The sequence below is a fragment of the Heptranchias perlo genome, chromosome 23, assembly GCF_035084215.1.
Source record: "Heptranchias perlo isolate sHepPer1 chromosome 23, sHepPer1.hap1, whole genome shotgun sequence".
Classification (NCBI taxonomy): Eukaryota; Metazoa; Chordata; class Chondrichthyes; order Hexanchiformes; family Hexanchidae; genus Heptranchias; species Heptranchias perlo.
In genome coordinates, this window is record NC_090347.1 from 47,996,575 (window position 1) to 48,012,730 (window position 16,156).

The window sequence follows — 16,156 nt, forward strand, 5'->3', positions numbered from 1 at the left end:
GATTGGAGAAGTTGGGGTGGTTCTTCTTGGAACAGAGAAGGTTGAGAGGAGATGTGATAGAGGTATTCAAAATCATGAAGGGTCTCGACAGAGTAGATAGAGAGAAACTGTGCCCATTGGTGGAAGGGTCAAGGACCAGAGGACATAGATTTAAGGTGATTGGCAAAAGAACTAAAGGTGACATGAGGAAAAACTTTTTTACACAGCGAGTGGTTAGGATCTGGAATGCACTGCCCGAGAGGGTGGCAGAGGCAGATTCAATCATGGCTTTCAAAATGGAACTAGATAAGTACTTAACAGGAAAAAAAAATTGCAGGGCTGCGGAGATAGGGCAGGGGTGTGGAACTAGCTGGATTGCTCTTGCATAGAGCCAGCACGGACTCATTGGGCTGAATGGCCGCCTCCTATGATTCTAAGTTTGTTAAATATAAGATAGTCACTAATAAATCCAATAAGGTATTCAGTGGAATCTTCTTTACCCAGAGAGTGGTTAGAATGTGGAACTCGTTAGCAGAAGGGCTAGTTGAGGCAAATAGTATAGATGCATTTAAGGGGAAGCTAGATAAGTACATGAGGGAGACAGGAACAGAAGGGTATGTTGATAGGGTTAGATGAAGAGGCGGGTCGTGTGAAGCATAAACTCCGACATGGACCAGGTTGGCCGAATGGCTTGTTTGTATGTGTAAATTGAAGTATTTCCACGTATAAGAAATGGTGACATACGATGCCGAGGTGAATAGAAAATGTGACGATAGGGAAATTTGTTCAGGAGTATTGAATAAGGAAACTTAATTTTCCAAACATCAGCTTCACAAGGTGTAAAATCAGAGAGTTTTGCATGAAAACACATAGTTGTAACTTTACAGAAATCACAGCTCTGGCTGCACGTTTGCAGTTCAGGGAAAAACATCTTAACTCCACAGCTGAACTGCATCACTTGTCCATGTGCATTATCTCACCTTCAAGGCCGGCCAAGAGAAAAACTAAAGTTGTTTCATCCCAAAGCCTTGCTGCTTATCAGTCCATAAGAAGTGCATTTCTGGAAAGAGGCTATTAACCTTTGTGGACTGATGCTACTTTCATTGTTTTGAAGTAGTTATTTGAGTATCTTTGTATGTAGTTAACCTGCAAGTAAGTTTTGACTAAATAGTTTTGCCTTGTGCATGTTGGTTTGGGAACATTATTTCCACCTCTGGAAGTGACTGGAGAATGCAAGGGGCAGTTGGGTTAACATGGTGTTCTCTGATCTCAGGAATTTTATAGGAAGATGAAAATTATGAATTTTTTTCCTTTTTGGGGGATGTGTGCATCGCTGGCAAGGCCGGCATTTATTGCCCATCCTTAGTTACCCTGAGAAGGAGGTGGTGGGCCGCCGCCTTGAAAGCAGTTTGATACAACTGAGTGACTTGCGAGGCCACTTCAGAGGGCAGTTAAGAATCAACCACATTGGTGTGGGTCTGGAGTCACATATAGGCCAGGCTGGGTAAGGACAGCAGGTTTCCTTCCCTAAAGGACATTAGTGAACCAGATTGGTTTTTATGACAATCCGGTAGTTTCATGGTCACTTTTACTGATGCCAGCTTTTTATTTCCAGACTTTTTTTTAAAAACTGAATTCAAATTCTCAAACTGTCATGGTGGGATTTGAACTTGTGTTCTCTGGATTATTAGTGTAGTAATCTATAATCCATAATCTATTCTATAGATTATGGACCAGTTCCTACAGATTGGAGGGTGGCAAATATAACCGAGTGAGGAGTGAATGCTAGAGTCTATTATAAGGATGTGATAACAGGACACTTAGAAAATATCAACGGGATTAGACAAAGTCAACATGGATTTATGAAAGGGAAATCGCGTTTGACAAACCTTCTGGAGTTTTTTGAGGATATAACTGGTAGAATAGATAAGGGAGAGCCAGTGGTTTATTTGGATTTTCAGAAGGCCTTTGATAAAGTCCCACATAAGAGGTTAATGGGCAAAATTAAAGCACATGGGATTGGTGGTAATATACTGGCATGGATTGAAAATTGGTTGATAGACAGGAAACAGAGAGTAGGAATAAATGGGTCTTTTTCAGGGTGGCAGGCAGTGACTAGTGGGGTACCACAGGGATCAGTGCTTGGGGCCCCAGCTATTCACAATATATATCAATGATTTGGATGAGGGAACCAAATGTAATATTTCCAGGTTTGCTGACGACAAAACTAGGTGGGATTGTGAGTTGTGAGGAGGATATAAAGAGGCTTCAAGGGATATAGACAAGTTGAGTGAGTGGGCAAATACATGGCAGATGCAGTATAATGTGGATAAATGTGAAGTTATCCACTTTGGAAGGAAAAACAGAAAGGCAGAGTATTATTTAAATGGTGATAGATTGGGAAATGTTGATGTAGAAAGGGACCTGGGTGTCCTTGTACACAAGTCACTGAAAGCAAACATGCAGGTGCAGCAAGCAGTTAGGAAGGCAAATGGTATGTTGGCCTTCATTGCAAGAGGATTTGAGTACAGGAGCAAAGATGTCTTACTGCAGTTATACAGGGCCTTGGTGAGACCACACCTGGAGTATTGTGTGCAGTTTTGGTTTCCTTACCTAAGAAAGGATATACTTGCCATGGAGGGAATGCAACGAAGGTTCACCAGATTGATTCCTGGGATGGCAGGACTGTCGTATGAGGAGAGATTGGGTCGACTCGGCCTGTATTCACTCGAGTTTAGAAGAATGAGAGGGGATCTCGTTGAAACGTATAAAATTCTGACACGGCTAGACAGGCTGGATACAGGGAGACTGTTTCCCCTGGCTGTGGGGTCCAGAACAAGGGGTCACAGTCTCAGGATACGGGTAGGACATTTCGGACTGAGATGAGGAGAAATTTCTTCACTCAGAAGGTGGTGAACCTGTGAAATTCTCTACCACAGAAAGCTGTGGAGGCCAAGTCACTGAATATATTTAAGAAGGAGTGAGATAGATTTCTAGACACAAAAGGCATCGAGGGGAATGGGGAGAGAGCAGGAATATGGTATTGAGATAGAGGATCAGCCATAATCATATTGAATGGCGGATCAGGCTCGCAGGGCCGAATGACCTACTTCTGCTCCTATTCTCTTTCTATGTAACAGTTCGCCTACCTGCTCATGCTCATTGCAATAATACTTGCGTTGACATAGTGTGTTCTGTTAAAACACCTATTCTTCACACACAAGGAGTTGCTTGGAAGTGTTGTGACTTATGTGGCAAATGTGGCAGCTATTCTGCAGTGGTAACATCTCAAACAGCAAACAGATGAAAGGCCAATTAATACTTTCACTAGTATTGAGGAAGCAATGTTGGCCAGGAGACCTACATGCTCTTTGATTAGTGCCTTGGAGGACGATGCCTCTAGCAATGCAGCACTCCCTCAGTACTGCACTGGAGTGGAGAACCAAGGGGTCTAGCGAGAATGAGGAACTGAAAGAAATTAGTATTAGTTTAAAAAAAAAAGTCCTAGAGAAATTAATGGGACTGAAAGTCGGTAAATCCCAAGGACCTGATGATCTTACATCCCAGGGTTTTGGAAAAGGTGGCTATAGAGATAGTGGATGCATTGGTTGTCATCTTCCAAAATTCTATAGACTCTGGAATGGTTCCTGAAGATTGGAGGGTAGCAAATGTAACCCCACAATGTAATAAAGGAGGGAGAGAGAAAACTGGGAACTGCAGACCTGTTAGCCTAACATCAGTAGAAGGGAAAATGCTAGAATCTATTATAAAGGATATGATAACAGGGCACTTAGAAAATAATAATAGGATTTGGCAGAGTCCGCATGGATTTATGAAAGGGAAATCATGTTTGACAAACCTATTGGAGTTCTCTGAGGATGTAACGAGTAGAATAGATAAGGGGGAACCAGTGGATGTGGTGTATTTGGATTTTCAGAAGGTCCCGCACAGGAGGTTGGTGAACAAAGTTAGAGCACATGGAATTGGGGGTAATATACTGGCATGGATTGAGAATTGGTTAACAGACAGAAAAGAGAGTAGGAATAAACAGGTCTTTTTCAGGTTGGCAGACTGTGACTAGTGGGGTACCGCAGGGATCGGTGCTTGGGCCCCAGCTATTCACAATCTGTATCAATGATTTGTATGAGGGGACAAAATGTAATATTTCCAAGTTTACTGATGACACAAAACTAGGTGGGATGTGAGTTGTGAGGAGGCTTCAAGGGGATAGACAGGCTAATTGAGATGGAATATAATGTGGAAAAATGTGAAGTTACCCACTTTAGTAGGTAAAACAGAAATGCAGTTTTTTAAATGGTCAGAGATTGGGAAATGTTGATATTCAAAGAGATCTGGCTGTCCTTGTACATGAGTCACTGAAAGCTAACATGCAGGTGCAGCAAGCAATTAGGAAGGCAAAGGGTATGCTGGCCTTTATTACAAGAGGATTTGACTACAGGAGTAAAGTTGTCTTACTGCAATTATATCAAACATTTGCCTGAGGAAGGAGAAAATCTCCGAAAGCTTGTGAATTTAAAATAAAATTGCTGGACTATAACTTGGTGTTGTAAAATTGTTTACAATTTGCAATTATATAGGGCCTTGGTGAGATCAGTATCTGGAGTATTGTGTACAATTTTGGTCTCCTTACCTAAGAGAGGATATTCCTGCTATAGAGGGAGTGCAACGAAGGTTCACCAGACTGATTCCTGGTATGGTGGGATTGTCGTATGAGGAGAGATTGAGTAGACTAGGCCTGTATTCTCTGGAGTTTAGAAGAATGGGAGGTGATCTCATTGAAACATACAAAATTCTTACAGGGCTGTACAAGGTAGATGCAAGGAGGATGCTTCCCCTGGCTGGGGAGTCTCGAGCCAGGGGTTATAGTCTCAGAATAAGGGGTGGGCCAATAAGGACTGAGTTGAGGAGAAATTTCTTCACTTGGGGTGGTGAATCTTAGGAATTCTCTACCCCAGAGGGCTGTGGAGGCTCAGTCATTGAGTACATTCAAAACAGAGATCGATAGATTTCTAGATATTAAAGGCATCAAGGGATTATGGGGATGGTGCAGGAAAATGGTAGATCAGCAGCCATGATCTTGTTGAATGGCGTAGCAGGCTCGAGGGGCCGGATGGCCTACCCCTGCTCCTATTTTTCATGTTCTTACGGAGCGTCAGCCTTGATTGTGCTCAAGTTGTGGAATGGGTGCTTGAACCCATAACCTTCTAACTCGAGGGTGCTGCCTATTGAGTCAAACTTGATTCACTAATGGCCTTTGATTCTGCCCACATCAGTTCCTTTTCTTGATGACTTATTCCACATATTCAACCCCACTTTGTTGGAAAAGTTCTAACCATAGGTTCTATGTGATTTTATAACTTTGGTCCCTGATACGAGCTCTTCAGTGAACAGTGTGTCGGGATCGACTGTCAATTCTCTTTGTAGTCTTGAACTTCAGTTGGGTCACCTTGGCAATAAATTACCTTACCCATGGTGTGTGGAAAGCAGTTGTTCCAAGAGAGAACAATGATTGGTGGTCAAATTTTATCCAGTGAGAAAAGTGACCTGATATGAGCAATAGCGCAACTCAAGGATTACGATCTCTACCTTTTTAGAAGCTGTGCTTCAATGAGAGATCCATCAGTTGATGCATAAAAGTGCTGGTAACTCGATGAAGTTATGCTGCTTTTAACCTTGTTTTGTGGCAAGAACTTTAAAGGGTGTTCAAGCTGAGTGAATACATTTGTCAGGTTGGAAGATGGGAGTGCGAGAATGCATGGGGAATGTTTGATGTACTGGTATGACCTGATAAACCTGTTTCTCAAGTCAAAATGTAAAGTCAGGGTACCTTTTGAAAGAACCTGGTGAGATCCATGTGTTGTGCTTTAATCTGTTAAGGGTGGTTGAAATATTTTGCATTCAATGTTAATGGTTTTGTACAAATTCCCTTTTCCAAGCTGCCCTTTCTAGGCTTATTGTGCTCACCAGAAAGTTTGTAGATAGGATTTTGTTACATTTAAAGATGTTCTGATAACCAGGAGAGGAGAAAAATGTAGACTGGAAGGACTCTGAAATGGGAGGATGGCTGGAGGGAGGCTGACCTTGATGAACAATAATGCATTCTCCAGTAATGATGAAACCAAACTCACATCCATTCTGTGCCTAGGTTTGAAAGCTGTTCCAGTCCTATTTTAAGAGCTCTTTATTAAATAAATGTATCTCATCCACTAATGTACAAGACCTGTTCACTCTAAATGGATATTGTGAATAGAATTTCTGCCTCATTTATTGGGATAATAATTTATAAATGAGATGCAGAACAATAATGTTATTGATATGTACCACCATTACCCTCCTGGAAGATCAAATAACCTGTCTATTGAAATTAATGTAATCAGTACAAATTGTATGAGCCATTTCCACCAAATCATATGCGTTGAATTGTTTTTAAAGTTTTCAGTGAAAATTAAATTAGTGGTTGAATCAGCAGAATTTACTTTTCTATTTGGCAGACAGGTAACTTTGAAATAGGTGCTGCTGGACATATTCTGGGGTGAAGTGAGGGGTGGGGGCGCGGAGACGGGGAGAGAAATTCTTAACCATGCAACCCGTAGAATCTTACCACGCAGAAGGAGGCCATTTAGCCCATTGTGTCTGTGCCGACTCTTTGCTAGAGCAATTCAAAGATAATCCCACTGCCCCAAACTTCCTGTTGTCATGTATCTTCCTCTACTTAGGGAACAGCGATCATAATATCATAAGGTTTAGAATAGCTATGGAAAAGGACATGGACCACTCTAAGGTAAAAATACTGTGTGTGTGGTGTGGTCAAAAGTGAGAACCAGGTTGAATAAAGTTCAGAGGGGAAGTGAAAAAGGAAATAAGAGGGGCAAAGAGAGAGTTTGAGAATAGACTGGCGGCAAACATAAAAAGGAATCCAAAAGTCTTCTATAGACATGTAAATGGGTAGTAAGAGGAGGGATGGGGCCATTTAGGGACCATAAAGGAGATCTACTCATGGAGGCAGAGTGCATGGCTGAGGTACTAAATGAGTACTTTGCATCTGTCTTTACCAAGGAAGATGATGCTGCTAGAGTCTCAGTGAAGGAAGATGGAGTGGAGATACTGGATGGGCTAAAAATTGATAGAGGAGGTACTGGAAAAGTTAGCTGTGCTTAAAGTAGAAAAGTCACCCGATCCGGATGGGATGCAGTTAGGCTGCTGAGGGAAGTAAGGGTGGAAATTGTGGAGGTACTGGCCATAATCTTCCAAAGATCCTTAGATATGGGGATGGTGCCAGAGGACTGGAGAATTGCAAATGTTACACCCTTGTTCAAAAATGGGTGCAGGGATAAACCCAGCAACTATCGGCCAGTCAGTTTAACCTCAGTGGTGGGGAAACCTTTAGAAACGATAATCTGGGACAGAATTCGCAGTCACTTGGACAAGTGTGGATTGATTAGGGAAAGCCAGCATGGATTTCATAAAGGCAAATTGTGTTGAACCAACTTGATAGAGTTTTTTTGATGAGGTAGCAGAGAGGGTAGATGAGGGCAATGCAGTTAATGTGGTGTATATGGACTTTCAAAAGGCATTTGATAAAGTACCGCATAATAGGCTTATTATCAAGATTGAAGCCCATGGAATAAAAGGGGCAGTAGCAGCATGGATACAAAATTGGCTAAGTAACAGGAAGCAGAGAGTAATAGTTAATGGTTGGTTGTTTTTCAGAATCGAGGGAGATGTACAGTGGGGTTCGCCGGGGGTCAGTGCTGGCACCACTGCTTTTCTTGATATATATTAATGACCTGGATTTGGGTGTACAGGGCACAATTTCCAAATTTGCAGATGACATAAAACTTGGAAGTGTAGTGAATAGTGAGGAGGGTAGTGATAGTCTTCAAGAGGATATACAGGCTGGTGGCACAGGCGGACACGTGGCAGGTGAAATGTTACACAGAAAAATGCGAGGTGATACATTTCGGTAGGAAGAATGAGGAGCGGCAATATAAACTAGAGGGCATAATTCTAAAAGCGGTATAGGAACAGAGACCTGGGGGCATATGTATACAAAATGTTGAAGGCAGGGCAGGTGAGAAAGCGGTTTCAAAAAGCATATGGTATCCTGGGCTTTATAAATAGAGGCATAGAGTACAAAAGCAAGGAGGTCATGATGAACCTTTATAAAACACTGGTTCGGCCACAACTGGAACATTGTGTCCAGTTCTGGGCACTGCACTTTAAGAAAGATGTGAAGTCTTTAGAGAGAGTGCAGAAGAGATTTACTAGAATGATTCCAGGGATGAGGGACTTCAGTTACGTGGATAGACTGGAGAAGCTGGGGTTGTTCTCCTTGGAACAGAGAAGGCTGAGAGGAGATTTGATAGAGGTCATAGAGTTATACAGCACGAATAGAGGCCCTTCGGCCCATCGTGTCCGCGCCGGCCATCTCCTCTCAGCCTTCTCTGTTCCAAGGTATTTAAAATCATGAAGGGTCAAGACAGAGTAGATAGAGAGAAACTGTTCCCATTGACGGAAGGGTCAAGAACCAGAGGATATAGATTTAAGGTGATTGGCAAAAGAACCAAAGGTGACATGAGGAAAAACTTTTTTACACAGCGAGTGGTTAGGATCTGGAATGCACTGCCTGATTCAGTCATGGCCTTCAAAAGGGAACCGGATAAGTACTTGAAAGGAAAAAATTTGCAGGGCTACGGGGATAGGGCGGGGGAGTGGGACGAGCTGGATTGCTCTTGCATAGAGCCGGCGTGGACTCAATGGGCTGTAACCTTTGCAGGTAACTAGTAGGAAGATTATCTTCAGAGGCTTGACCTGACACTGTATGTGGGCCACAATATGGGAGATGTATCGAGGGTAATACGTTTAAGAGCAGGTAACTATGTAAGGGTAAAATAATGCTGGAAATACTCAACAACTCAGGCAGCATCTGTGGAGAAAGAAACAGAATTAACGTTTCAGGTTGAAGACCTTTCATCAGAATTGGCAATAGGTCTTCGACCTGAAATGTTAACTCTGTTTCTTTCTCCACTGGCGCTGCCTGACTGGCTGAGTATTTCCAGCATTTTCTGTTTTTATTTCAGATTTCCAGCGTCCACAGTATTTTTTGCTTTTGTAGTATGTAAGGGTCTCCACTATCAGGGACTGTAAGTGATTTAGGAGAGTTCATTGATCATACCTTGAAAGCATATGGTCACTGTGGGGAAGCATTATCAATTGGGGAAGCTAGAGAACTTTGGATTACAAGCCAGAAGTTTTACTGTCCAGTGATTCTGGAGTATGATGCACAGTTTTGACTGTTTTATCTCTAAGGATGGAGATGCAATAGGAAGTGTTTGGAAAAATAACAAAGATGATTCCAAGTCCTGGGAAACTGAGTTATGAGGAAAATTCGAAGACTGAGTGGTGACATGATCCAGGTCTTCAAACTAATGAAAGCTGCGGATAAGGTTGAAGCAAACAAATTTGTTAACTTGGGCACTGAAAATGAGATTAGAGTATGCGAGTCCAGAATTTACCAGCCTTGTGCAAGGATAGTGTTTAGAAACACCCAAACACTGGTAACCAGTCCTGGGACATTTATTCCTCTGATCTTTGGAACAAATTGAAGTTAAGCATCTTGGGGAAACATTGTAACAATGACAACAGTTGGACTTCCTTTCTTGGGACTTGTGCATTTAACCAACCTAAGAAATTGGTGGGAGACAAGTTGCTATGAGCACAAGTATGAAATTTGAAATTATGTAAGTTGTTTGTAATATAAAACTAGTGCCTGTGAGCTGAGCCGTGTGGAACATTCCTGTGATTCATTTGTTTCTGTTGAACCACTGTGGGGATTGAGTCGGTGTCTGGATAATTGACGCCTTTACAAACAGGCTTCCTTTAGCAGGGTGCCTATCAACGGGTGCTGAATGTAGGAGAAGGAAAACCAGGAAGGGATGGATTTTTGGACATGTACAGGATTTTCTGCTTCTGCAGTTCTCAGCCCACAAGTTTCCACCCATTAAAATGAGTGGCGAGAGAAGGTCCTAGTCTGGGGAGTGCAGAAGTGGTAAATCCCAACCATTGTATGTTTCGGAACCACAAGAGGTGCTTATCAGGCATGTTGCTGTTTTTGCATTAAAGGTGGACAATAGTGATGCATCTTCAGATTCCTATGATGATGATGACAAGAATGAGGTTGCAATAAGGGATGGTTATGAGCGGTCAGAGACGAGACCCATTCTCTCCGTGCGTAAGTATTGAGTCAAAATTCTTGTGAGCAGTATTACCTTTTCAGTACCAAATCAATTACTAAAATAATCTGAAAATTGCATGTTTTTACTAGCTGATCCTTTGTCCAAATTCCATAAAGACTGCGGTGATCAAGAAATATTAAGGTTGCTTGAGATGAGGCTTTCCTCCTTTGGAATAATTATGGAATTGAGGGAGTGCTGCACTGTCGGAGGTGTCGTCTTTTGGACAAGACGTTAAACTGAGACCTGGATTCCCCTCTCGGGTGGATGTAAAAGATCCCATGGCACTATTAGAAGAGAAGGGGTGTTACCACAATATCCTGGCCAACATTTATTCCTTAACCAATATCTACAAAACAGATGATCTGATCATTTATCTCATTGCTGTTTGTGGGACCCTGCTGTGTGCAATTTTGCTGCTGCATTTCCTACAACAGTGACTACATTTCAGAAATATTTCATTGACTGTAAAAGGGTTAGGGACGTCCTGAGGTCATGAAAGGCGCTAAAAAATGGGAGTGCTTTTTGTTTGTTTACAACGTCAGCCGACATGGGCAGCAAGAAAGAAAGTTGGGTGATCAGCAGTTTAGTGGGAATCGGTACAATGGAGCAGGAGGAGGGAATCCTGGACAAGATGTGCTTGGAAAGGGGATGGGGGAGTAGGAGAGAAACTAGAGAGAGATGTAGGTTCAGGGCTCAGGCAGACGGAGCCTGGGGAGGGAGGTCCGGCTTGATGGTAAGGGGAAAGCAGCAGAGGCAGCTGAAAGATGGTCGGAATCTTACTTAATGGTTTACCCTCTCATATTTCAGGTTTTTGTTTATATAGGCTCATAGGTGCTTATTCAGATTGAACTACCTCATCCCAGTATGGTATCTGCTGCAAATTACACCAATATGCATTGAGCTTTGTGATTCCAAGATGTTAATATAAATTAGATGGGACCTATCGCTGATCCCTGGGGGTGTATTCTGCACTTCTCCCCACTTCTATAACGTACCTGCTGCTTTCTACCCTTCAGCTAGTTTTATCCATTCCCTGATTTGGATTTGGGCCCTGCCCTCGAGGCATGGGTCTAGGCATACCATGCTGCAGGACTTTCCACAGTGCACTTCAGATTTTGGAGCATTGGTGAAGCTTCTTGTTGCAGGTTTTGTTTAGTGTTTCAATGTGCAGACTAATTAGACTGTGTATGTTGGTTTGACCAGTGATTTGCAGGATATTTAACTTGTTCTGAACATTACAACTGACTGCCTTTCACTAGTCCTTTCCACTATTTGAGTGTGTGCACTAACAATCCCATTGCCTGTTTTTTATGCCTAGAAAGAGCCAGCACATACAATGCCTTTGACATTGTGGAACGAACAGAAATGGGTCAGATGGCTTCCATGTTCTTCAATAAAGGTGAGACTTTCACCATAATGCCTTCAGTCTGATAAATTGCTGCTGGTTTAGTACATGTTTGAATAATGGAACTGTTAGTTTCCAGTTTGTGCTGCAGTAGCCAATCTGTGGTGGGGTGGTGGTGGATATGCTACAATTGGCCTCAGTACCCCAGCCTTGGGAGAGAAGAAATCAGCCCTCTCTGGTGCTTCTGATCACAATCCAGTGACCCTTTACTGGTGTGCATGTGTCAACATTCCCAAGCTTGAATAGTATTTGAAGTCGAAGCTCACTCATGGTGAGTTACCAAATATCTTTCTGTGGCCTTGGAACGGTACCCTAGCAGAAGCTGGTGCTAAGGTAAAGGATATCTCTGAGCAACTGGAGTGAATCTTGGAAAGGGAGGGGGAAGATCCAGTTGGTGTGGTCCATGTTGGGACCAATGACCATAGGGAAGAAAAGGGAGGAGGTCCTGCTAAGAGAATATTAGAAGTTAGGAACTTAATTCAAAAAAAATATAGGACCTCACAGATGGTAATCTTGGGATTACTACCTGAGCCACATGCTAATTGGCACAGGGATAGACAGATCAGGAAGGTGTGGGAAGGAGGGATTCCATTTCATGGGACACTGGCACTAGTACTGGGACAGGAAGGAGCTGTACCACTGGGATGGCTTACACCTGAATCAGAATGGGACCAGTGTCCTGGCAGAAAGGATAAATAGGGCTGTTGATAGGACTTCAAACTAATAAGACGGGGAGGGATCTGGTGAGGATAACATAAGTCTGAATATAAAAGAAATAGGAAATGAGCGTAAAGGTCAGACCAAGGTATGAAATAAGGGAGACCATAAGACCATAAGAGATAAGAGCAGGAGTAGGCCATTCAGCCCCTCAAGCCTGTTCCGCCATTTAATGAGATCATGGCTGATCTAATTTTTACCTCAACTCCACTTTCCCGCCCTTTCCCCATATCCTTTGACTCCCTTGCTGATCAAAAATTTGTCGAACTCAGCCTTGAATGTATTCAATGACTCGGCCTCCACAGCTTTTTTGGGGTAAAGAATTCCAAAGATTCATGACCCTCTGGGAAAAGAAATTCCTCCTCATTTCCGTCTTAATCGGGCTACCCCTTATTCTGAGACAATGCCCCCTAGTTTTAGATTCCCCCATGAGGGGTAATATCCTCTCAGCATCTTGTATGTTTCAATAAGATCTCCTCTCATTCTTCTAAACTCCAATGATTTTTTTTATTCGTTCATTGGATGTGGGCGTCGCTGGCGAGGCCGGCATTTATTGCCCATCCCTAATTGCCCTTGAGTATAGACCCAACTTGTTCAATCTTTCCTCATAAGACAACCCTTCCACACCTGGAATCAACCTAGTGAGCCTTCTCTGAACTGCCTCCAATGCAAGTATGTCTTTCCTTAAATAAGGGCACCTGAACTGTACACAGTACTCCAGGTGTGGTCTCACCAGCACCTTGTACAGTTGTAGCATGACTTCCTTGCTTTTATACTCCATCCCCTAGAAATAAAGGCCAATATTCCGTTTGCCTGCTGCACCTGTATGTTGATTTTTTTTTTTGTGTGTTTCATGTTGGAGGACACCCAGATCCCTCTGTACCACAGCATTTTGTAGTATTTCTCCATTCAAATAATATTTTGCTCTTTTATTTTTCCTCCCAAAGTGGATGACTTCACATTTTCCCACATTATATTCCATCTGCCAAGTTTTTGCCCATTTGCTTAACCTGTCCGTATCCCTTTGCAGACACTGTGTCCTCATCGCAAATTGCTTTTCCACCTATCTTTGTATCAGCAGCAAATTTGACCACATGACACTCTGTTCCTTCATCCAAATCATTGATATATATTATAAATAGTTGAGGCCCCAGCACTGATCCCTGTGGCACCCCACTAGTCACAGATTGCCATTTTGAAAATGACCCTTTTATCCCGACTCTTTGTTTTCTGTTAGTTAACCAATCCTCTATCCATGCCAGTATATTACCCCCAACACCATGAGCTCTTATCTTGTGCAGTAATCTTTTATGTGGCACCTTATCGAATGCCTTTTGGAAATCCAAATATACTGCATTCATTGGTTCCCCTTTATCCACCCTGCCCGTTACTTCCTCAAAGAACTCTAATAAATTTGTCAGACATGATTTCCCCTTCATAAAACCATGTTAACTCTCCTTGATCGTATTACGAGTCTCCAAATGATGTAAACGGTCAGGCAACAAACAGTTATAGCATATCAGTACAAAATGACTGTTAAAAAAAAAATAAAGTAAGGGGAACAATTATGAAAAACAAATTAAATTGCTTGTATAGCATCCGAAACAAAACTGAGGAACTGGTGGCACTAATTCATAGCGAGGAGCCAGATCTGGTGGGGATAACTGAAACATGGCTACATAAAGAGCAAGACTGGCAGTTAAATATTGCAGGGTATAATGTATTTAGAAAGGATAAAGAAGAAGTGGGGGGGTAGCTGTGTCAATTCGGGACAACGCAATAGCAATAGAAAGAAGGGACATCAAGATAGAAATAGAATTCATATGGATTGAGACAAAGGATAAGAAGGGATCGATCACATTAATAGGGATATTCTACAGACCACCTAATAGTGGAAGGGAAGTGGAGGATGAAATATGTAGGCAAATGTATGAAATGAGTTTTTTTTAAAAATCAAATAATAATCACGGGAGATTTCAACTACTCCCAAATAAACTGGCAAGAAGAGGTAGGGAAAAGGGAATGGAGTTTTTACAATGTGTGCAGGACTCCTTTCTTACCCAGTATGTGAGAAGCTCAACAGGAGAGGAATCACTGCTGGATCTAGTAATGGGAAATGAATCAGAGCAGATAAGAGAAGTAAGCGTAGGGGAACATCTAGACAATAGTGATCATAACATAATAAGTTTTAAAATAATGATTGTCAAAGACCTAAGTAAGACAAAGAACAAAGTAATAGATTGGAAAAAAAGCAAATTTTATGGGGATGAGAGTAGAACTAGGGAAGGTAAACTGGGAAAAAAAAATTGACAGGTCGAACAGCAATAGGAAATATTTAAAACTGTGATCAATAGAATTCAGGAGAAATATGAAGCAAGAACAAACTAGCCAACAATGAAACACCATGGATGAATGAAGAGATAAGGGTAAAATTGAAACAAAAGAAAAAAAGCATACACTAAGTACATAGTCAATAAAGGACAGGATGATAGAGGTTAGGAAAGAAGTCAAAAAAAATTAGGAAAGCAAAAAGGAACTATGAAATTAAATTATCAAGGAATATAAAAAGAAATAGTAAAGTATTTTACAGACACAGAAATAACAAAAGAAAAATCAGGATAGGGATAGGGCCACGAAAGGATGTACAAGATAACCTCTCAGGAAACGACAGTGAAATGGCAGAAATATTGAATAGCTACTTTGCCTCAGTATTTACCAGGGAGATTAACAAAGTGGGCATGCCATTAGAAGAAGAGATCAAAAAAGATATTAAAACATTTAAGATAGAAAATTATTTATAGGCCCCCTAACAATAGTTATACTGTCGGACAGAGTATTTATCAAGTAATAATAGGAGCTTGTAACAAAGGTAATGCAATAATCATGGGCGACTTTAATCTTCATATCAACTGGGCTGATCAAATTGGCAAAGTAGTTTGGAGGACGAGTTTATGGAATGCATCAGAGACTGGTTCCTCAACATATTGTTCTAGAAAACTATCAGAACAGGCTATTTTAAGGGATCCTCTCTAGGGCAAATGGTATGTTGCCCCTTATTGCAAAGGGGTTGGAGTACAAGAAAGAGTAATGAAGTCTTGCTACAATTGTACAGGACTTTGATAAGACCTCACCTGGAGTACTGTGTACAGTTTTGGTCTCCTTACCTAATGGATGGATATACTTGCCTTAGAGGGGGTGCAACTAAGGTTCACTAGATTGATGCTGGGGATGAGAGGGTTGCCCTGTGAGGAGAGAGTGAGTAGAATTCTCTGGAGCTTAGAAGAATGAGAGGTGATCTCATTGAAATGTGTAAAATTCTTAGAGGGCTTGACAGAGTAGATTCAAAGAGGTTGCTTCCCTTGTCTGGAGAGTCTAAGACTAGGGGGATAGTCTCAGGATAAGGGATTGGACATTTAGGACTGAGATGAGGAGGAATTTCTTCACTCAGCGGGTTGTGAATCTTTGGAATTCTGTACCCGAGAGGGCTGTGGCTGCTCAGTCGTTGAGTATATTTATTGGGAATAGGGTCTGGGGCTGCTTAGGGAGCCCCTGTTCCGCTACTTACTTCCCAGTTACGAAAGATTCGAGTTGACACCAATTAGTCACGGTGACAAGTGCTTTATTGCAAAGAACAGTTTCATACACTTAGTATTTAAGCAGCAGTTTACAGAACGTAAACTGGAGATATGTTAGCCGATTCCAAGCTGGGTAGAGCTCGTGCCTTGGCCTTTGGCCTCTTGCGGTCCTCTTGGCCCCCACCCCTTGGATCCGGCGGATCGTACTTTCTGCAAATTTCTTC

The 16,156-nt window shown here is 42.0% G+C and overlaps 1 protein-coding gene across 2 annotated transcripts in view; it reads left to right on the forward strand.

The window, feature by feature from the left end:
* Positions 1–16,156, forward strand: part of tmem104 (transmembrane protein 104) — a 328,293-nt gene that overhangs the window by 80,667 nt on the left and 231,470 nt on the right. For both annotated transcript variants that reach the window (XM_068004443.1, XM_068004444.1), the window contains exons 5-6: positions 10,123–10,231; positions 11,554–11,634. In XM_068004443.1, the coding sequence (XP_067860544.1) occupies positions 10,123–10,231; positions 11,554–11,634 (190 nt within the window). The remainder of the gene's footprint in view (positions 1–10,122; positions 10,232–11,553; positions 11,635–16,156) is intronic.